The sequence below is a fragment of the Brassica napus genome, chromosome C9, assembly GCF_020379485.1.
Source record: "Brassica napus cultivar Da-Ae chromosome C9, Da-Ae, whole genome shotgun sequence".
NCBI lineage: Eukaryota > Viridiplantae > Streptophyta > Magnoliopsida > Brassicales > Brassicaceae > Brassica > Brassica napus.
The window spans coordinates 5,325,073-5,347,071 of NC_063452.1; the positions used below are offsets into that span (position 1 = coordinate 5,325,073).

At 34.2% G+C, this 21,999-nt stretch overlaps 4 protein-coding genes across 5 annotated transcripts; all 4 read right to left on the minus strand.

The window, feature by feature from the left end:
* Nucleotides 1–6,663: 6,663 nt before the first annotated feature.
* LOC106409802 (protein LATERAL ORGAN BOUNDARIES) lies at nucleotides 6,664–9,309 on the minus strand. The gene is made up of 2 exons (XM_013850358.3): nucleotides 9,014–9,309; nucleotides 6,664–7,368 (listed from the first exon to the last, which is right to left on the minus strand). Exon 2 carries the CDS (start codon nucleotides 7,346–7,348, stop codon nucleotides 6,818–6,820), a length of 531 nt encoding a protein of 176 aa, XP_013705812.1. The 5' UTR covers nucleotides 7,349–7,368; nucleotides 9,014–9,309; the 3' UTR covers nucleotides 6,664–6,817.
* Nucleotides 9,310–13,906: 4,597 nt separating this feature from the next.
* Nucleotides 13,907–14,984, minus strand: BNACNNG15680D. The gene has a single exon (XM_013851835.3). It carries the CDS (start codon nucleotides 14,982–14,984, stop codon nucleotides 14,040–14,042), a length of 945 nt encoding a protein of 314 aa, XP_013707289.1. The 3' UTR covers nucleotides 13,907–14,039.
* Nucleotides 14,985–14,987: 3 nt separating this feature from the next.
* LOC106411141 (histone deacetylase 6-like) lies at nucleotides 14,988–17,584 on the minus strand. Its single transcript, XM_048769820.1, has 6 exons — nucleotides 17,000–17,584; nucleotides 16,011–16,451; nucleotides 15,793–15,935; nucleotides 15,521–15,611; nucleotides 15,292–15,428; nucleotides 14,988–15,205 (listed from the first exon to the last, which is right to left on the minus strand). The coding sequence occupies exons 1-6, from the start codon at nucleotides 17,537–17,539 to the stop codon at nucleotides 15,145–15,147; spliced, it is 1,413 nt and encodes a 470-aa protein (XP_048625777.1). The 5' UTR covers nucleotides 17,540–17,584; the 3' UTR covers nucleotides 14,988–15,144.
* A 350-nt stretch (nucleotides 17,585–17,934) lies between these two features.
* Nucleotides 17,935–21,777, minus strand: LOC106410992 (DEAD-box ATP-dependent RNA helicase 30). 2 transcript variants are annotated; one of them, XM_013851643.3, is made up of 10 exons: nucleotides 21,553–21,777; nucleotides 20,964–21,439; nucleotides 20,133–20,312; nucleotides 19,866–20,027; nucleotides 19,622–19,776; nucleotides 19,408–19,500; nucleotides 19,223–19,308; nucleotides 18,903–19,129; nucleotides 18,364–18,582; nucleotides 17,935–18,262 (listed from the first exon to the last, which is right to left on the minus strand). In XM_013851643.3, exons 1-10 carry the CDS (start codon nucleotides 21,606–21,608, stop codon nucleotides 18,132–18,134), a joined length of 1,785 nt encoding a protein of 594 aa, XP_013707097.1. In that variant the 5' UTR covers nucleotides 21,609–21,777; the 3' UTR covers nucleotides 17,935–18,131. The 2 variants fall into 2 exon arrangements, with proteins under 2 accessions (XP_013707097.1, XP_022561758.1); XM_022706037.2 differs by lacking the exon at nucleotides 17,935–18,262 and having other exon boundaries at nucleotides 18,362–18,582; nucleotides 18,830–19,129.
* Between the last annotated feature and the right edge of the window lie 222 nt (nucleotides 21,778–21,999).

The following is a 21,999-nucleotide window of genomic DNA, read 5'->3' on the forward strand; positions in this document are numbered from 1 at the left end:
ACATTACATTTTTGTTGCAGCCATTTGAGAGGAGGAGAGAGAATGTGTAAATTTTTCTTTATATAGGGAGACAAAAAATCCAATTAGGTTAAATATTTTTGACTCAGACGACTTCCTAGACGACTTACATTTCAGTCGTCTGTTGAAGAAATTAAAACAGACGACTTACATGTAAGTCGTCCAGAAGAGTTTAATATTTTTAGTGGGAAATTAAATGTTTTTAGCGAGAAACTAAAATAGAAGACTTTCCAGACCACTTACAAGTAAGTCGTCTGGTTTAAATTATTTAAGCGGGAAAATAATTTTTTAAAAAAAATTTAGGCGGGAATATTTGGACGACTTACATGTAAGTCGTCTGTTTTAATTTCTTCACCAGACGACTGAAATGTAAGTCATCCGAGTAAAATGATCCGGTTAGGTTAAAACGTACATTGGTAAAATTAAAGGTTCAGTACGATGTGGACGACTGAAATATACGTCGTCCAGGTAAATTATTCAACAGACGACTGAAATATAAGTCGTCCACACCCTAAACATAACCCCTAAACTTAATTATCTAATTAAACACTTCATAAAACCAAATCAAACTTGAAAAGTGTTTACTGTACACAGAAATAATCACATATAGGTGAAAACTAATTTTTGAAAAAAACATTTTAGTTTTCCAAAATCTAACCCTAACAATACATACAATACTACAACATATGTTTGCCAAACTCCTAAACCAAAGTATTTCATGATTCACTACTTCCACTCATCTATCTTCAAAACAAATCAATTTTATCATATCTTAATTTATATCACTTAAAACTGTTTATAATTACTTGATTTTTATTTTTTACGCATCAAAATATTTTTTTACAATATTTATAAATTATTTTTAAAATAAACTGGTACCAGACGACTTACACTTCAGTCGTCCAGACGACTTCCAACATCTCAGATGACTCAGACGATTTACTGGGGCTATATTCGTAAAAATGGCTTCTGTTTTTTTGTTTGGTCACAAGGGGTTGAGCTGTAATTTCACTAGGCTTTTAGGTTAGTTTTGCATTTGATTCAAGTTTGAGTATAGGTTTGAGATTAAAATCAAGTTGTGGGTTAGTTTTGGCAAAAACCCCTAAAAGTTATTGGAAATAGTTAATTAAAAAAAAACAATGTATTGAAAAATACAATTTTAAATGTTTTTTTAATAAGTGTGAAAAAATTATAACATAGATCTTTTAGGAAGACGGAGTGTTATTCCTTATCGGTTATCTAAACATGCATTATACGAATGGAAAGTTTATTATTACTGCGTTTTATTCAATGAGACGTTAGTGTGTCGGTTGGATTCGTTGATGCATCTCAACTGGGAATTTGAGAATTGCATTTGCCTTTTCGTTGTTTATTATAGTCGAATTATTAGTCAAAAGACTCAAAGCAGACCATCAATTAATCATCATCACCCTTTCTTTCTGCTCAGACACATTAGTTTATTAAAATTATTATGGAAACTCTCTTTCTATTATACTTCCTCTGTTTTTTAATAAAAAAAAATTTATGTTCTAAATTATATGACATTTTCAGTTTTCTATGTAAAATTTATTAACAATTAATGTTATATGACCAATGATAATATATCTTCTATTTTATTATTAGTTAATTTGTGGTTAATTAAATAATTAATGATGTTTTTGTTTAGAAAATATAAAAAAATTAATAATTTTTTAATCTATGTGCATAATTCTAAAACGAATTATATTAAAAAATGAAGGAAGTAACAAATTATTATTTACAAAGTCACTTCAAATATTCATTTAGAAAATCTAACTGGACCTCTTTCAAATCCTGAAATTCTCGTATGGATTTATCTATCCATCAATCATGTTTTCGTTTTTGTTCACTTCATGCGGCTGTGGTACTCATGGTTATTAATATTATTATTTTATGACACGATGGCTAGAATATTTGGAAAATTTTGATCTTATGGATCCTGTATAGTGCTTAAGATTGACAAAAGAGTTTCCAATAATTGCTGCTACGATCCCTTTCAAAGGCATGCATAGAAATAGCAACAACAGCAAAAAATTAGTGGACTAAAGGTGGAGTAGAAACCAATATTGAATAGGAAGATAGTTGCTAATATTTATTAACTGATTAGGAATAATTAATAATTGTAGTAATTTTACCAATCAAAAGAAACATCGAGGTTCAAGGCACAAAAACAAAATAAGAGAGTACTAAACCTTAAACCGCTATAACACTTCTATTTCTTATCTTCAAAAAAAAAAAACACTTCTATTTCTTGCCGTAATACCTTTTCATTTTCATTTTCATCTAGCCGTTGAATATATCCACTGGTTATAACTATTTAAATCCACTGGATGTTTAGTTTAATATAAAAATTTGATGCACACAAAATAGTTAAGTTTTCATTTTTCATCTAACCGTTGAATTTGTAAATAGTTATAACTATTTAAATCCACTGGATATTTAATTTAATATAAGAATTTGGTGCACACAAAATAGTTAAGTGAAAATGTTATCCAAAAAAGACTAATCATTTCCCATTTTCACTGCTGAAATCTACTTGATTAATTTTTTTTTTTTTTTGGGTCAAACTTGATTAATTTTTCTCAAATCCAGAAATAAATTATAACTGTGATGGCAATCACAAGGTGGAATTAGAAAAAGAAAACATAATCCAACTCCAAATCTAAAGCCACTATTATTAGAATAGAGACAATGGTTGGCGGTTGTTAACACTATTAATTTATTCAGTTATTATTGAATCTTAATATTCTTGGAATCAATGATTAGAAGACTATAGATCATATATTACCAGATGCACCAACGATTATAAATATTATAAAATACTGAGGCTCATATACCTTTGCTACTTTGATATTTATGATAAATTTGGAGTTCTTATTAAGGAATTTTATCTTCAAACTTCGAATGTTTTACCCTAATTTAAAGCTACAACTCTAATTGGTATAGTTCTAAAAAGTAGCAAAGGACCCGCAATGTAAAATGAAAAAATAAAATGTCTTGTTGGGTTTTGTAGTTTAGCTGAGAGGCAGAAACTCAGAGTTTGCTTCCTTTTCACGTCTTTAAAGACATCGATTGATTGATGGGTTTGATGGATTCTCGATTTCTTCCTATTTTTTTCTCCACGACAATATCCAAAGTTACTTCCCCACATTTAAATTGTATTTATAAATTTTACATAATAATGATATTATGATAGATGTACTCGTGAACAGGTGCCCTCGCACAGTCGTAAGTATACCTGAGATTTTCATCCGAGATCTGGATTCGATCCGAGATCCGATCCGGATCCGATCCAAAAATCTGGATATCCAAAGAGGCCGAATCCAGATCTGGATAGCAAAATGTTGGATCCGTCAAAGGCGAATCCGGATCCGAATATCTTGATTTTTTAGTCTGGATATCCAGATCCGTAAATTTTATTAATAACTATTTCAAAAACAGTAATATTTCTATATAAAAACTAATTTTATTTAATATATTTTCATTTTTATAATAGTATATATAAATTTTATGTAAATTTTGTAATATTATACATAAAAATAATTAAAAACATTATATATATTTTTATTTTTAAATTATTGTTAATATTTTATATATATTAATATTATTTTTTATTTATTTTAAGGATTCAAATCCGGATCCGGATCCGAATATCCGCCGGATATTATAATTTTTTGGAGGATATCCGACACTCGGATATCCGCAAACCCCGGATCCGGATAAAGATAGTAAAATTATTGATTTGTCGAATAAGAATCCGGATCCGGATATCTTAAAATTGCTCGTATACCCGATCCGTCCCAGGCCTAGTTGTAAGATAATTTTCAAATGGACCTGTGAATTTATTAATTTATGTCCAAAATTAAGAGCATCTACCTATATTTGATAGTATAAAAAGCTTTTAAAATCTTGTGATCCGTTTTAGTATTAATTGCGATAATACGTTCTTATAACTATCTTTTTCCAAATTAAATGTAATAATTTCAAACCCACATAACACTAACTTAAATGTAATAAAATTATTTCAAACTTAGACCTTTTGACCAGAAAAAAAAAACTTAGACTTCAATTGCGCATATGAAATTTTTTGAGAACACATAAAAAGCAAAGAATTGCTTTGATTTTGGCATAGATAAATTTATATTTGGGCCTAAATAGATGAAACCAGTTAGATTATGGGCTTAAGATAGAAATATATACATGATAAACACAGGCTTGCAGATAATCACCATCGACTAGTTACATAAAATCATTTAAGTTCCATAATCGTCATTTTATTGTATTGCTACCTCAAACTCACTACTCATGACGTAGACTATATATATTTGAGAATTCGGCAAAAAAAAAACACAAACGTTGCACGAATTGCAAAAAAAAAATTGTACTCGAGTCTGGCCAAAAAAACACTTTACTTTTGTTGATTGTTTTAGTTTATTAAACAACTTAGGATTGATTGGCCATATTAACACACCGTGAACCCACAGTTAAGACAACGTTAACTAGACGTTACATATTGGCGTTTCGAACTCAGATTGGTTGGAACAAATAGCAAGGCATTTTAATTACCATTGGGCTACTGACATTTTCAATGTGGTTACAAACACATTTAATTTTATTTGATACTGATTGAAGATAAAAAAATCTCTACAAACTTAAAAGATGTTTAAAATTCCAAAAATATAAAAAAATTCAAGAAAAAGTAATATTAAAATCAAATTATAAATAATTTTTTTTTAAATGAAAAAATTCCAAAATAATTTTAGAAATAAAATTCCAAAAAATTTAAAAATTCAAAGAAAATACAAAAAATTAAAGTTACAATTATCAGCTAAAAATTAAAATCGCACTCATAATGGGTACAATATTTATCTTAAGCGTTTTAATATGTGAGTATCTTTTTATGTGTGTATAATTAATTTCAACTTTTAGCAATTGTTTTGGAAGATTTTTGATTTTAAAAAATGAAAAGATTTTTGATTTTCTTAAAGAAAAAATAAAATTTTATTTTTAATTTTAGTTTCGAAATTAATTTTATAAAAAATTTCTATATTTTTTTAATGTTTTGAATTTTAAAGATCTTTATAAGTTTTTAGAAAAAAAATTTATATTCAATGAGTACCAAATAAAATTAAATGTGTTAGTAACTCCAATGAAAGTGTCACTAGCCTAGTGGTAAAATACTTTGTCATTTGACCCAACCAACCTAGGTTCGAAACCAAATAAAACGACGTCGTTTTATCTCATTTGAAACGACGTCGTTTTATCTCATTTGAAACGACGTCGTTTCACTTAACGCCAACAATAAGCGCCATTAAATTTTTCTGTTAAATTTTCTGACGGCGTGTTAAATTGGCAAGTCAACAAAAACATTGTTAATTAATTCTAAAGTCAATGAAAGTTTTGTGTTTTTTTTGTTAGTCCAAAAGTTCATGTTTCTTTTAGCAATTTTTGTAAAGCTGAGGTTTTTTTGGCCGAATTCTCTCATATATATATATATATATATATATATATCATATATATGGGTACCCACCCCCCCCCCCTCACGAAAAAAAAAGGGATTCAACATTGATGTTCATCAATATTTTAAATGCATTTAACATCATAGCTGCCTGAAAAGCTGCTGCACACACCAGTAACCAAAGAAATTATTTAATAAAGGGAAAAGGAAACTTCATAATCCACATGCCTAGCCATCGCTCTACAAGTTAATTTCTACTCTAAAAGAGTACAATAATACGATAAAGACATGATTATCGGGGAAGGGGAGGGGGTGTTTAGTGGGTTTCTTAGAGAGGGGGTCCACAAAAAAATAAAAACCGGTTGCAGAATAGCCATAATAAAGACCGATATTCGATGGTTTCTTGCATTGTTTGCGGGTCCCACTGACACATGGCGATCCGCGATTGATTGACTTTTAATTATTTTTTTTATTTAGACAAAAAAAAAAACCCCATTTGGGTTTCACCATTAATCATGATCCAACTCCAAATAATCAGTAGAATATGTATACAACCCCCTGTATATTAGGTAAGCAATCATACAATGAACACTTCTGCATAATAAAAAAATAAAACTATAAACAGTTAAACTATAATAAAATAGTATCCTTCAATTATTAGTACCCTAACTTCTCTCAAACATTCACGCATAACTATGATCCTAGTTTATGTATTAAAACAGCAAGGGAAATAAGAGCCTGGATAATATCTCATCATAAATAGTACTCTCTCTCTATTTTTTTTTAAGTAGTTTTAATTAAAAATGTAAATATTAAAAAAAAAATTACTTTTTAAAAATAGCATTTAATATATAAACTCAACCAATAATAAAAAAGTATAAATTATTTGATTGGTCACACAACATATAATAAATGTAAAATGTGTTTTAGATTATATAAATATTTTACATTGTGAAACAAATATTTTTTTGCTAAAACTACTTACATATCAAAACTATGTATAATTCACAATGTTGCTAATCAATAAACTAGTTATCTTGTTTGTTAATGATTAGCATAAACGACCATTTATTCGTTAAAAAAAAACAATGTATAAAACATAACTATGTATCCTAGCCTAGGTCTCGCTACGCACCAATGAAAAATAATATTATATATACACCCCATCATAAAATAAATAACACAATGCATTTATAAATGTTTGCTAGGAAAATTTCTAGCTTATTATAATGTATTCTTACCACACACACACACATAATGACATAATATAGAAAGATAGAGAGAGATGAATAGATGGAACACACACACAATTTATATACTCTCTCACATGTTACCTCCTTGCTGATTATGACCATTGTTCCAAGGAAGAAAAGTCCCACACGACCCTCCGGTACCATGACTGGCTCCGGGAAGCCTATAAACCGGGTTTAACGGCTGCGGCTGCTGTGGAAGCGGCTGAGGCTGAAACACCGAGTCGACGATGTTACTAGGTGTTGAAGTGGACAGACCGTAGTGAACCAAGTCAGCATTAGCTGCGTCGAGCTCCTTCTGAAGCCTATGGACTTGTCTCTGGAGATAAGAGATGGCTCCAACGCAGCCATAGACAGGATCACGAACACGTGCCTCGGCCTCATAGGCCAAGGAGTTGACTGCGTCTTCACGCTGGTGAGGGAGGAGCTCGTTGAGGAGCTTGGTGACGTTACTCGCTCCGAAGATTTTGTGGACGTTGGCGAACTTGTGTGGCTCCTCCGGTGGGAAATATGGCGCGAATATGCATCCCGGCATGCATTTGCGGCGAAGAAACTTGCACGCGGCGCATGGTGAGTTATATGTATTTGATGATGACGACGCCATGTCTTTTTGAATTTTTAGACCTAATATTAAGTTTTCAAACATTTTAACATTAGAAGAAAGAAGTTAAAACATACACATACCAACACATAAACATATACAAATACTTTGAATGTTCTAGAAAGGTTTCATCAAGAAGTTGTGTTCTTCTATGTTATACTTAAAAACATAAATACAAATTCGATTACTTAGATCTTTATCTGAATTTCTGCTATCTTCTTCATTTATTTTCCGTTCCACGTTTTTCTTTATATATATACAGACAAAGGCATATAAACACATAGTGATACAACGTACACATGCAAGGTAAACGTAGAAAAGGGCATAACATGTCCAACATCGAATCTAAGGAAAGGAAAACAAAATTTATATTTACAAAACCTAAAGGTCTATAAACTGAAGATTAACAACCAGGACATGCTGGTAAATTTAACAACCAATTGGGTTTTGTACTTGATGTTTTTGTTTTTGCGTTTACTACTAATCTATAATTTAAAAAAAAACATAAAAATTTGGATACCTCACTAACAAAACATAACACATAAAGCTTATTAAGTATAATTTTTATAATTTTTTGAAGTAAGCTTTATATATTTTTAAGCTACTACATAAAGATCGTGATTAGGATCTAATTTAAATATAGACAAACATCACATAGCCAAAAAATGCTTATTACATATCATTGCTTCTTAACGAATCTCTCTAAAAATGATTGAAGAAATTGATTTAAAGTGGAATCTAGTAAATTTCTTCTAACAGAATTTTCTTAACAGAGTATATACGTGGCTAAGACATATATATGGATCAGTTAAAACTCGATTCAAACTGCATGAGACTAGAAGTGTTTGTACAACTCCTTTGACAAACAAAACAGTCTATTGTTTTATGTCAGATCAATGAATTTTTTGTGTCTCTCTGTATATATATATATATATATATATCAACATTACTTATAAATATACTAGCTTTATGTTTTGTTCAATGCAAATATATAGTACAATTTGCACCCAAAAAAAAATATAGTACAAAATTTACTTTGATTTTTCTTTTTCGATTCAATTGAGCTCTTATGTGCTTTACCATCTTCATCATCTTCATCTCTCTCCTCAACCCTAGCTTTGTTAATAAAAAAAAACTAATAAACCTGAAAGGAAAACCCAGTAAAGGATTCTTTAAATTCTATTCGGAACCCCCCCCCCCCCCCCCCCAAAATTGATTAAACTTGATCATAGAAAATTCAAGTTTCTTTTTCCCTCTCTTTATCTCTTTTTGCTCCTCCCTATCCTTGTCGAGATGAAACAATTAATTCCGCTAACCTCAAATCAATCCTAATTTTGATATGTATATAGAAACTATAGATCTGATATTAATTAGGTCATCTCAAACTGATCACTGTTGTAATGAAAGTTCAATTATCACATGTATTTTACTAGTATATTTTTCTCATATGCTAGAGTAGAACTTCAAAAGAAAGTGTACAGAAATGTAAAAGTGGGTTACATAACACATATAAGCAATTGAACATGAAGCATAGGAAAACAAACATAGAATAGAAATTAAGGATTATCTTTGATGATCGGAAGCTATGCTACATCTAGGAGTTTATTTAGATGCAAATATACATACACATATCAAAGCGTGTATAGAGATATAAATATATATACCTACCTTTAGATCTTTAGGTTCTTTGAGGATCTAAGTGTATCTTTCTTCCTCTTTCAATGGCTTTTTCTTACCTTTGAAATTTGTTTCCAAAGTAGATGTAATAGGCTTAACTCTTTAGTCAATGGGAGGGATAATTTAGGTGCACAGCCCTCTCAGAGAAAGGGGAAACCCTAATTTCTAGAAGAATTGAGAAAGATTTGTATAGAGGCTGAGAATTTAAAGAAACCAAACAACCAAATAAAAATGTAAAAATTGAAAAAGAAAATTTGAGTGGAGAAGAAGGAGAAAGAGCAAAAGACAAAGTGTAATAATAACCAATGAACAATTAATAAACAGGAAGAGAAGGAGAAAGTATGTCCCTCAAAGAACGACTATGACATTTCATCTCAAGAATAATAGTAACATCAGCCACTGTGCTCACTTTTGTCGCCCAATAAATTAATTTGTTTAACTTTAGCTTTTGTAATTTTTCTTCATGCATTAATGATAGCAATATTCCCTAACAGTCTGAAGATCAACCCTAAGCTAGCTAATAAATAATCATTGTGTATATATACCCTATGATCTCTGTATATAACCTCGCACGCTGATGGCCAAATTAAGAATTGTAACCTTAAGAAACCCTAAACGTCTCCAACAAATCTCAACTGTCGAATTATATGACCACAACAATACTTGATATATTTTTAGCAAAAAAAAAAAAAAAAAAAAAAACAATCCTTGATATACAATGGGCACTAACATATTATTTAGAATATGAATGGTTTTGGCAGAACAAACGAGAAAGTGATAAAAATTCACATGGCAAACTGTATTCGATCGTATTGTAATATCTTCACATACTATAATTAATAGAGTATTCATTCTTTTTTAGTTTTAGCTAAACAATATAATTCTTCAGTTTAATTCAATTGAAAAATATAGAACAAGAATAAGCTCTTGAGACCTCGAAGTAGGTCGTTAGAGACAGGTAATTAGTAAAAGTCAATAGATTTCATGTGAACTCAAGTCAAGTTTTAATAGGTTTTGTAAAAACAAAACTATATGAGAGGGGGGGGGGGGGGGGGGGGTCCTAAAAGTTTGAAGCTATAGCTAGGGTTAGTATCATACCAACAGTTACTTGTGTTATAGTATATATTATTTGAAGTGACAATTGACTGTGACATTTGTAAGTGTCTTCTTCTTAATTAGTTCTCGCACCATTTTTATCACCAAATAATTTTAGCCGAAAGTCAGATTAATTATCAGAGTAGACATACAGAAAATATGTAATAAGAATTTTCCGCATGCCCACATCAAATAAACATTTGAGCTGAAGTCCAAAGTTTAAGTGATCACATTAGCATAATTATATATATATATTTTAACTCACTCTGGTTGTTTGCGGTTAACCTCTCGTAACACAATTTATTTTGAAGATAAACTGTAAAATTCACCTTATAGAAACTTTTAGCCTTTTGAATGCTTTTAAGATACAGTTCCAAAAAATAAAAAAGGAATTTTTTCAAGATCCGTTAAGTTACTAATTATTGTGTATCGAGTTATGATGGGGGTTAGTGGTGGGATTTAGAAATTTACTAAAGTGAAGCAAGCATCTAGGCTTTATCACCAAACTAATTTACTCATTTTAAAAATCTTCCCTATGTGACTAATATAAGAAGTTAATTAGGGTTCGAACATAGAGGTGCTATTCTTTGCTAAAAGAGGTTCGAACATAGAGGTGCTATTCTTTGCTAAAAGAGGACACTAGTCTCGTACCTCTGCTAACGCCGAGTTCATATCTTATTACTTACTAGACTACAAAAAAACTGGTTCATATCGAACTCAACAATTTCAATCTTACTGATCTGAAAATGCAGATGGCTAAATATCAACTAAGTTCGAAAATTCTTGAACAGTATTTATGATTTGGTTGGTTTGTTTATTAATTCAACCATGAATCTTTTGGAAACAGATTCGTAGCTACCGTTGTCAAGTTTTCTTATAGCATTATATTAGTTCATATATAGACTTCCACTTATAATAAATTAACAAAAACTGATTCATATTCTTACCAAACAAAAAAACTGATTCGTGTTGGTTAAAATCATATAACATTTGTTGCAAAAAATCATATAACATTCTTACTTTCGGTGCAGGTTTCCACATACTAGATCAACATCTTAGAAACATATTTTGACAAGTTTTACCATCAAAAGGTTAAAGTTATTAATTAGATTGGTATTGATGTATATATATAAACCTCCAATGTATAGAGGTTGCATATAAGAGAGGTGGGTGTATGAAGTGTTATAAAAGGTTCGCAGAGATATAAAGCGAATATGGGTGATGGGTCCTCCTCACACATATGATCTACTAAAACTAGACTAGTACTACTGTCCCTCGCATTTTTTCTTTGTAATTTACTTAAATACAATCCTTGTGATAATCTAAGAATCTCTAGAAACCACATTATATATATGGTCTCATTTGAAACAACGCACACATAAGAGATAATATAGATTTAATTGAATCTGCATGTGCTCATTGTGGAAGGTAAAGTTGAAGGTATGAGAGGTCAGTGATGCAACTTGGTGAATAGTTTGTGAATGTGTCATTTTTTTGTTGTTGAGAAAACGTAAATGTGTCATTTTGTTTGTCTTCGTATATGCCGAATGGAATAATATCTAGATTATTATAATCATAAATAACCAAACATATATAATTTTATAGAGAGAAAATTAGAAGAAGAGATGGAATTTTATACTCTCTCTATTTCATATTGTTACTTTGATGCACGGATATTAAGAAAATTATTTTTTATCAAAAAGTATCATTAAAATATAATTTAAAACTAGTTTATTTAGTTATAAATAGATATAATAAAAATACAATTGGTTACACAATTTTTGATGAAGTTAAAATTATTTATATTTATGTAAACATCATCTATTATGAAACAACATCTCCAAAACATCAACTATATTGAAACAGGTGGAGTATATACACTACAATGTATGATCATATAGGGGTTATTTTTTGGGAAATTGCTATAAATATCACATTCACAGTACCATTTTTTATGTTTACACTAAACACTTTTATCATCATTTTTAATGAAGAGTATAATACATTTATATCTATAGGGTTAATTAATCTAGATTTAGGATTTAGAGTTGAGGGATGAGTTAGAATTTTTATAATGTAAAATTTAGGATTCTAATAAATATATAAATAAATATTTAAAAATAAAATAAAAATTAAAAATAGTTTCAAACATAATTTTCGATTTAAAAAAAAAATCAAAACAAAAATTCAAAAAAAAAGTTATAAAAAAGTTCGAGTTTGAAAAAGTATAATTCGAAAACATAAAAAAAAATATTTTTTATTTTTATTTATTTAAATAATTATTTATTAAATATATATAGATAAAACACTTGTATAAGAGTCTTTTGCCACTTAATGAAGAATATATTTTTGAAAATATTTTTTTAGTGGTGGTAAAAAATGAATAATGGTACTATAAAAGTGGTAAGCATGAAATTCTCCCTTATTTATTTGCAAAAATCATGAACATCAAATTAATAAGTAAATTGGGATACTTATAAACAAGAATATAGATTTCGTTCATATATAAAAATTAAAACATTTCCTTTTAGAAAATATCAAAGTATTTGATCAACAGAAATGTATAAATATATATTGTCCAAAAAGTTTAACGGAGACAAAATATGTTAATCAACCTATATGTATACATTTAGTCGTTTGTATTTAATTACATAATATGCATTTATTTGCCGGTTTGTTCATTTGGTTAACAAACTAATATAATTCGTCCAAAAAAAAAAAACAAACTAATATAAATACTACCTTATTTTTTTTAAAGAAAATCAGGTACTAATTAGAATTACAACTTGAACATTTTCTCAAATGTGAAAATCTTATGTTTTGTTGAAACCAACTATGAAGAAATTGACGACAAAGGGTATAGATTTTATTCTCTCCCTCGGGATTGCTTATTTCTCTGCAGTAACACGTGTGTTCTGTCAAAAAAATCTCAATCTGCCTTTCAGTAACTATCAATTTTCACTAAATATATGATCACGAAAATGTTATGCTATATATAATTTTCGACAAAAGTGCTATATATAGTTTTCATGGCCTATCCAACTTTTCCTTTGTAGCGATAATGAAAATTCTATGTTTTCTATCTATTGCATGTTCGTGTACATATTTAAGCTAAATGAATATTTCATATGCATGTACGAGTTTAGTAAGAAGATAACAATTAGAAAACGTAGTGTAAATGTAATCCCAAGAGTTGTCCAAGTATTACGAGAGTTATAGATCAAATGGGCGTTGGAATGTTAGAGATTTGTTATTCTATTTCATGACTTGATCTATAGATGCTAACTCCTATATCATTTTATACAGAGAAAAGATTATTAGAAAATAAACCTACGGTGTTTATAATCTCCAAAGATACTTTTCAACTAATTGGAATTTGTATCCTATGGGGCAAAAGCCTACCGAAAGCAAGAAGCATGCGTTTAATCTAATACCTCTATATCAATGTAGTTCGTAAAATTTATTAGGAATTTTCATGGTGATGATGTAGCTGGGAACTTACATTTTTCTCTTTCTTTTTTTTTTCGGGTTAAAAGACTATATAGCCTATATCTTACAGATGTAAAACATTGATTGTCTTTTGGACAAAACAGATGCAATCGCAACACATTGATTATCAAGAATTCTTTTTGAAAGTAAGACTTTATATCTACAAAATTTGTTACCACCTAAACTAGCGTTATAGAGAGAGAGAATGTGAATACTGTAAAGCTTTTGCCTTGTGATAAAGCTTCAACGGCCAGTGAAAGCACTAAAGAAGATAGCCAGAGATTTGGATCGTACTCAAGATTCAACAATGACAACACAATGAATGAGCCAAAAGTTTGTACATTATAAACTCATAACTATCTCTTGAGACAGAACATGAAGTGTATCAGCCACTCAAGTTCTTAACTTGGTAATGATCCACCACAAAAACTGATTAGCTCAAGGTGAATTCTGTAAAAGGCTTCCACATATCAACAAAGCTTCGCAGCTCACGAACCGGGAGACTCTTCTTCCACGCATCAAGATCCGGTAAGTCACCGGTTAACGCCACAGAGCTATCATCACCACCCCCAAGCGTTAGCACAAAGAGCTTATCACCAAACACTTGACTCATCGCTTTCAACGTTTCCACCATAACCAAATCACCATCTCTCTCTGAATCCTCAGCTTCCACACACCTTCCTCCAACGTTCACCATGATCCTCCCTCTCTTCCTCAACCTACTCTTCAATCCCCTCCACACATTTGGATCCTGAAGCTCTTTAACCACACTCCCTTCACTAAACAAATCCACTAAAATACCCGAAAACCCGGTTCGGACGCTGGCGTCCAAGGCGTCTCCGATGTTGATAAAGATCCTATCTTTATGGTCTCTCTCGAGCTTAGAGAGGCTAAAGAACTCTCTACCTACGTCGATCACAGAAGGGTCGATTTCCCATCCGTGGATAGTGTATTCGGGTGGGTAAAGCTCGAGGATCAACCGGGCGGTTGACCCGGCTCCGAACCCGAGAACGCCGATGGGTCCCGGTGGGATAATCGGAGGGAGGGTAGCGAAAACGTCGAAGTAGCTATCGGTTAAGGTTTTGAGGAGGAAGGAGATGCTGTGGATGTTACCGGGAGTGTCGAGGAGGAGGAAGCGAGAGCCGGCGAGCGGGTGGTCGCTTCTCCGGGAGACCTCGATGACTCGTATGTAGTTGTGTCGGGATTTGAACTTGGCGATGGTTTTGACTTCGTTGGATGGGACTCCGTCGTCGTTGCTGGAAGTTCTGTTGCGGCGGCGGGGGAAGATTGGGTTTTGCGGTGGTTTAGGGCGGAGGGGAAGGCGAGGAATGTGAAATTGTGGTGGGAGAAAGTGGAGTGAGACAAGCTCCTTAGCCATGGATGCTCTCAACAATGTGTAATTAATATTATCAAGTTTTTTTTATGACAGGACAGTTTCAAACTTTCGAACAAAACAGTAATGGCTTTGTCCGAGAGTAAAAAAAAAGAGAGACTATTATATCACTGTTCTAGAATATGCAAAGGACACCAAGATGGTTTTAAGAGGATGGTGGATTCACTTCAGGCTCATCTTCCATATCATCTTCACCAGTAGAGTCCCTGAAGATTCAAAGAGTTTTAAATTTAAGTTCTCAAGGCATCAAAGGTTTGGTTAGATTGGAGTAGGAAGAAGCTTTTTTCATTACCTGTCCATAGGTGGGTCATTAATACCCGAGAAACCAACAAGAGGTGGTGATTTCTCATCATCGTCACTGTCTGATTCATAATTCGCCGTTCCACTCCAAATCCGAGGCTTTGGTCTTTCCTCCAAGTCTTCTTCCGGCTATAAGATTAGAGATGCAAACAAAATATATGTCCCAATAGAACATGAGAGAGAGAGAGAGATATACATCAATGGATGATTGAATTTTTTACCTCATCCAAAACTCTATTCACTGGAGGTGTGTGCTGAAACTGCACGCTAGGTGCGTGTATTAGTCCTGAAAGTTGTTCTAGCAATGTGTTCCTGAAAAATTCAAAAGTTTAACTTCACTAAGTTCAAAAGATCCCATTGACAAGCCAAGGAGATTCACAAGCCATAAGCTATGAGGATGTAAGCAAAAAGATAGAATCCTAAGTTGCATTGAGAGCATGCAGGAGTTCCTCGAATTGCATTAATCATTAGAAGGGGTAGCAGGAGATGTTACCTTATCTTCTCCATATCTTTTGGTGTGTTCAAATTCTCCATTGGGCCTGGATCGACGTGAAGCGTATAGTCTGGACCGAAATACTCAAAGTACTCATTGTACGGGAGCTTGTTGTCCGGCTCTACTCCAACCGCAACTGCAGTCTGCAAGAAACCAACCTTTCAAGAACAAAAACCTTACCAACAAGCATAGAAGAAGTGAAGGAGAGATGAAAGGACCTCATAACACCAGCAACGGGCAACATTTCGAATAGTATACCCTCCACCACCCAAGACCATGAGAGGGACGTTGTAAGATCTCAAGAACCGGAGGCAATCAGCATGACCCTTGACTGATAAGTTGAAGCAACCCAACCGATCACCGCTTAAGGAGTCAGCTCCACACTGAAGAACAACCGCCTCTGGCTGATACACATCCATAACCTTCTGGATAAGAGGTCTAAACATGCTGCGGAAACTCTCATCGTCCATACCATCGTTTAGTGGAACATTTAGAGCGTAGTATTTCCCTTTCTCGGCGCCAATGTCTCTGATGTGACCAGTTCCTGGGAAAAAGTCTCCGAACTTGTGAAACGAAACAGTCATAACTCTATCGGTGGTGTAAAACGCTTCTTCTACTCCATCTCCATGGTGCACATCGATATCAACGTAGAGAACTCGCTGCAAACGAAATTTGATGAAAGCATATTAGGAATGCAAGCAATAGAAACAGCACCTTAACATTTTGAACAGCGTGCTATCACGATAAGGTAACAGAGCAACCGAATCAAAATCTAAAGAAACACAAGTAAGAAACTTAAAGAATCAGACGGTGGAAACAAAACAAGTTTGCGGTGTGGAAAACAGTCTAATGTCAATTGGCCACTGAAACACTCAAAGTGATCATGCAAGTTGCAGCTGCATGTTCTCAGAAACATCTGGTGCACTTGAAGTACATGATAATGCAAGATTCTAAAGGAGCACATAACGTGGAGAAGTCGCTGCAAACGAAATATTAGGAATGCAAGCAATGGAAAACATCATCTTAGGAACAAACTAACTGATAGGGGATCATGTAAGTTGCAGCTGTATATTCTCAAAGTATAAGCATGAATCGAGCAATTACCCTAAACATCTGCAACTTAAAGCACTTAACCTTAAAACCTTTTTCAATTCCTCTATGAAAAAAAAAAAAAAAAAAAAAAAAGAAACGAGTTAGAGCATTTTACCCTAAACATCTTGAGCAACTCGAGAATCCCCAAAACGATGTCGTTCACATAGCAAAACCCAGAGGCTTCACTCTTCTTAGCATGGTGAAGCCCACCGCCCCAATTGATCGCAATATCCGCGTCCTGCCGGTTCAACTTAACCGCAGCTCCAATCGAGCCTCCGGCGGAAGCGCGGCAGAAGTCGAAAAGCCCGTCGAAGACAGGACAATCCTCGCCGACGTTGAATCGCCTCAGGTTCCGCGCGGCAGAGTGATCGCCCATGGACTCCGGCGAAACGGAGCGGAGGAAATCGACGTAGTCCGGGGAATGGAACTGGCCGATGTCGGAGGCGTCGGCGAGGTTAGGGCGGCTGATCTCGAGGCGACGGTGGAGGTTGTAGTGTACGATGAGGCTGTGAGCCATACGGATCCGGTGAGGCTTCATCGGGTGTCCTTGGCCGTAGTAGTAGTCGCCGATCGTCGGCTCGTAGAAGTAGCTGACTCGACGCTTGCGTCCGTCGGGACCTGACGGCAATGATACGCCGCTCTCGTCTGTCTCCATGTCGCTCTCTTTCCGTCGACAAAATAAAAAAAGTGTGGTAACAATTCATCTCTCTGTATATATATATTAAAGTTAGCACCGGTTATCTCTCTAATCGAACCGGGTTATTTTCGAAGTAAAATCTATATTCGATCTCAAATTAGCATATTTTATTTTATTTTAAAGAATTTAATTGTTATATTTTCATTTAATTTGTATGATTATTTTTTTTAATATAGAAACATTACTGAATCTTTGTTAAATCAGTGGAGTTTAATTACGATTTCATTTTAATTTGTTTTTTCAAATACACATTGATAGATTTATCATTTATAACTAAATCGAATTTGATTCTGAGTGAGTTCATAGCTACAAAAAGCATCAAATCAAATTAGTTTTGCAGAATAACTTATAAATCAAATAAAATTTTCTAAAGTATCTTATATGATAAAAGGGGTAGAGTAATAATTTATGTATCCGACCAGCTATGAATATTAATCATGTTTGATTTATTAAATAAATCAACTAATTCAATAAAACATTCGTTTCTCTACAACAGAGAGCTTCAACATGACCAGAGAACCAAGCTCTCTCTCTCTCTCTCTCTCTCTCTCTACCAAGTCCTTTTTCCACCATGAGGTACAAAGTTTGAGGTTGATCTTGGCCGTTTATCTCCAAAGCCACCACGTCCTCCTCCTCTTGACCTGAAACTACGTCCACCTCCACCACCACCACCACCAGAACCTGAACAAGTCAACAAAATGAAATCAGATCAGATCATCACAACTATATAGCAAGAAATGGTTTTGATGAACTCAAAAAGAGATTAGAATTGAGTTTTTCACCGGAAGATCGGACTAGGGCAGAGAGAGTGGGAGGTACAACTTGACCAGCTTCTTGAAGGATCTTGATAAGCTCTCTTGCAAACTTAGCATTGTCATGTGTGAAGAATGTCATGGCCATTCCTTTAGCCCCTGCACGCCCAGTTCGACCAATCCTGTGGATGTAGTCCTCCAATGAAGTTGGGAAATCATAGTTAACAACACACTTTATGTCCTTCACATCTGCAAACAAAGAAAAGAAGACCACACAGTTGAGAAGTAAGTTTACGACCAAAAACAAAAAGTTTTAGTCAAGCATAGTCCTATATGATCAAGAATATGCAGGAAGAAGATCAGTAAATTGATATGTATGTGATTTTGGTGTTCTAAAGCCTAGAGGAAAGAAAAGAACCCCCTTATCCCTACAACTGCAGATCTGAAAAGATCAAGGAACTAAGAGCAACACATTTTTCCAAGTAAATGTGCCCACCTTAACTTGCAGGGATAAGGAGTGTGACGGGGTTAAAACACTATTAATGCAAGCAGGTGACGGATAATCCTACCAAGTCCCCTTGCTGCTACGTCAGTGGCAGTCATTATCGGGCTTCTTCCGCTCTTAAATTCTGACAAGACACGATCTCTTTCCGTTTGGTTTTTGTCACCGTGTATGGCAAGAGCTGGCCATCCATCCATTCTCAGTTGTCTAGTCACTTGATCACAACCTCTCTTTGTCTCCACAAAGATTAAGATTTTACTTCCATCCATTAGCTGCTTAAGCAGTGTAAGGAGCCTAACAAGGAAGAAAGTCGCATAAGCATCATATCCGAAAAAGGGAAAGATATATGAAAATCGATTCTTCTCCAGTTACAGAACAATTAAGAACCTGGTGTATTTCTCTGGCGTCTGTACAATCTCGATTACTTGGTTAATAGACTGGTTAGCTTTTAGATCTGCTGATCCAATAATGGCCTGTGTCATTACAATTATTTTCAGTGCACAAACATAAACAGCTCCTACTTTACGACAGTATACTAAACCTGAATAAGTTGAAAGATATATGAAGTAGACCTTGTACGGATCTCGTAGAAACTGCCTGGCGAGAGTTTCAACTTCTCGTGGCCATGTTGCACTCCAAAGCAGTGTCTGTCTATCAGGTCGGATCTACCAAATGAAAAATAACAATGTTCATTAAAATTTAAAACCATAAGTAGCAGAATACAAATGCTTATATACAATCTTAATGACGATATAGATGCTAGCTTTGGAGGAAGTAAAAGCATACCTGAGATACAATCTTTCTAATTTGGGGTTCAAATCCCATGTCTAACATTCTGTCAGCCTCGTCCAACACAAGGTAAGTCACCCTCTTCAAATTAGTGTGTTGGCACTCCAACATATCGATCAAACGACCAGGTGTAGCAATTACAATCTCAACACCTGAAAAGACATTAGAGATTCGTAAAGCTTTCTGTTCCATCAAAGAACCAGATATGAAAAGCTACAACATTTCAATGAGAAGAATAAACCTCTTCTAAGATCGTGAATCTGACGTCCTTTAGGAGCACCACCATAGATACAAGTGCTTCTAACACCAGATCGCAGCCCGAACTTCCTTGATTCCTCTTGAATCTGAACTGCTAATTCTCTGGTGGGCGCCAATATTAAAACGATGGGTCCATCATCTTGACCTAATAAACCCCAACGATACACATAAGTAAAAATGTTCCTACGAAAAAAAACAATGCAGCTAAAAATCCAACAGTCATCAATATATTGTTGTTAAAAATACTCACCTAACCGAGGTTGTGCACTGACGTGGACCAACGCTGGTAACAAGTAAGCCAGAGTCTTACCAGAGCCAGTCTCAGCAATACCAATCAAATCCCTACCCTTCAAAGCCATTGGCCATCCCTGAGCTTGTATCGGTGTTGGCTCAGTAAATCCCAGTTTAGCAATTGCGTCGAGAATATTATCTATCAAAAAGAGATATGTCCACAAAATCAAACCACTAAACCAAAACCAACACATATCAAACTAAGCACAACTAGAGGCTGTTAGGTGAACAAAGCATCAGACTTGCACTCACTAGAGGGCAATTACGTTGAGAATATTATCTATCAAACGGATAATAAGAGAGATAAGTCTACAAAATCAAACCACTAACCAAGAAAAAACTAAGCATAAATAGAGAGCTTTTAACGAACAGAGCAGCATACTTGCACTCAAATTACAGTACATCAAGATCAACTTTCAACATAAGAGATGGCATCTAACTCAGATAACAAAAGAGATAAGTCTACAAAATCAAACCACTGAACCAAGAACAAACTAAGCATCACTAGAGGGCGTCTAACGAACAAATCAGCGTACTTGCACTCAAGTTTCAGAACATCTAAATCAACTTCAACAGAAGACATCACTAGAGGGCGCTCGCTCAAAGAACAAAGGAGTATACTTGCACTCATTTCAAAACATCGAATTCAACTTCAACAGAAGACCTCACTAGAGTAATGAACAAAGCTGCATACTTGCACTCAAATTTCAGAAGAGATGACATGTAAATCACATTCCCAATCACGAACAAGCAAAAAAAAAAAACACTTATGACCGATCCAATCAATAACCTGGAAAGTTAGCATCTTGGAACATCTTAATAGGCTTAGGAACATCACGCCCTTCAACAGATATATCCTTCTCAGTCCTATACATAGCAACATCCTGCTCCGTCATCGCCTGCACCACAGGACTCTCCACGTAGAAATTCTTCTCGAAATGAACAAGATTCCCAAAACTCTGTTTCGGAAGAGAAACGCTATCCAGCTCTCTTCTACCCGATCCCCCGCGTCCTCCTCCACCGTATCCACCCCTCACACCCCCGTACCCACCGTAACCGCCTCTTCCTCCGCCGCGACCAACGGAGAAGCCATTACTAGGCGGGTGAAAAGACGGGTAATGACCATACCCGGAACCGTCGCCGGACATTACAGGAGCCGGTCTGTATCCTCCTCCTCCTCCACCAACATCGCCGCCGCCGCCGCTGTAGCGTGGATTGTACGGTGCGGCGGAAGGATCCATCGGCTGAGACGAACGAACCGGTGCGCTACAGAGAGAGAGAGGGAGAGAGAACGAAAGGGTTACGTTACGGTTACGGTTACGGTTACGGTTACAGTTACAGATCGAAGGAAACGAATTGGAAATGGTGTTTTCACTTACGGAGAGCGTTGACGATACGAATTGGGATCAGCGAATCTGCGATCATGGGAGCTCATCGTAGCTTTTAGATCGTTTTTTGTTGCGTAAACTTTGAATCGGATTCGATGCTAGAAGAGAGAGTGCAGATAGAGAGATACGTAAGGGGCCGCAAAGGTAATAAGCCAAGATACTTTATACGATACGTGTTCTTAGACTGTAAATTTTCCCAGATTAGAAACCCTAATTTTCACCGTGGTTTGTTTTTCCCTTTTCTTTAAAGCGCGAATTTTATTTATTTTGGTGTCACTAGAGATGGGCCATGAGTGACCACTTGATGGGCTGAACCAAATTGTTTATGTCCCTTTTGCTCAATAGTGCGAAGAGTGAGCATGGGAATTTGTGGGATATAAACAATTTATTAAAAACTTTATTTTTTCTTACAATTTGAAGACTATATAATTTCTGTAT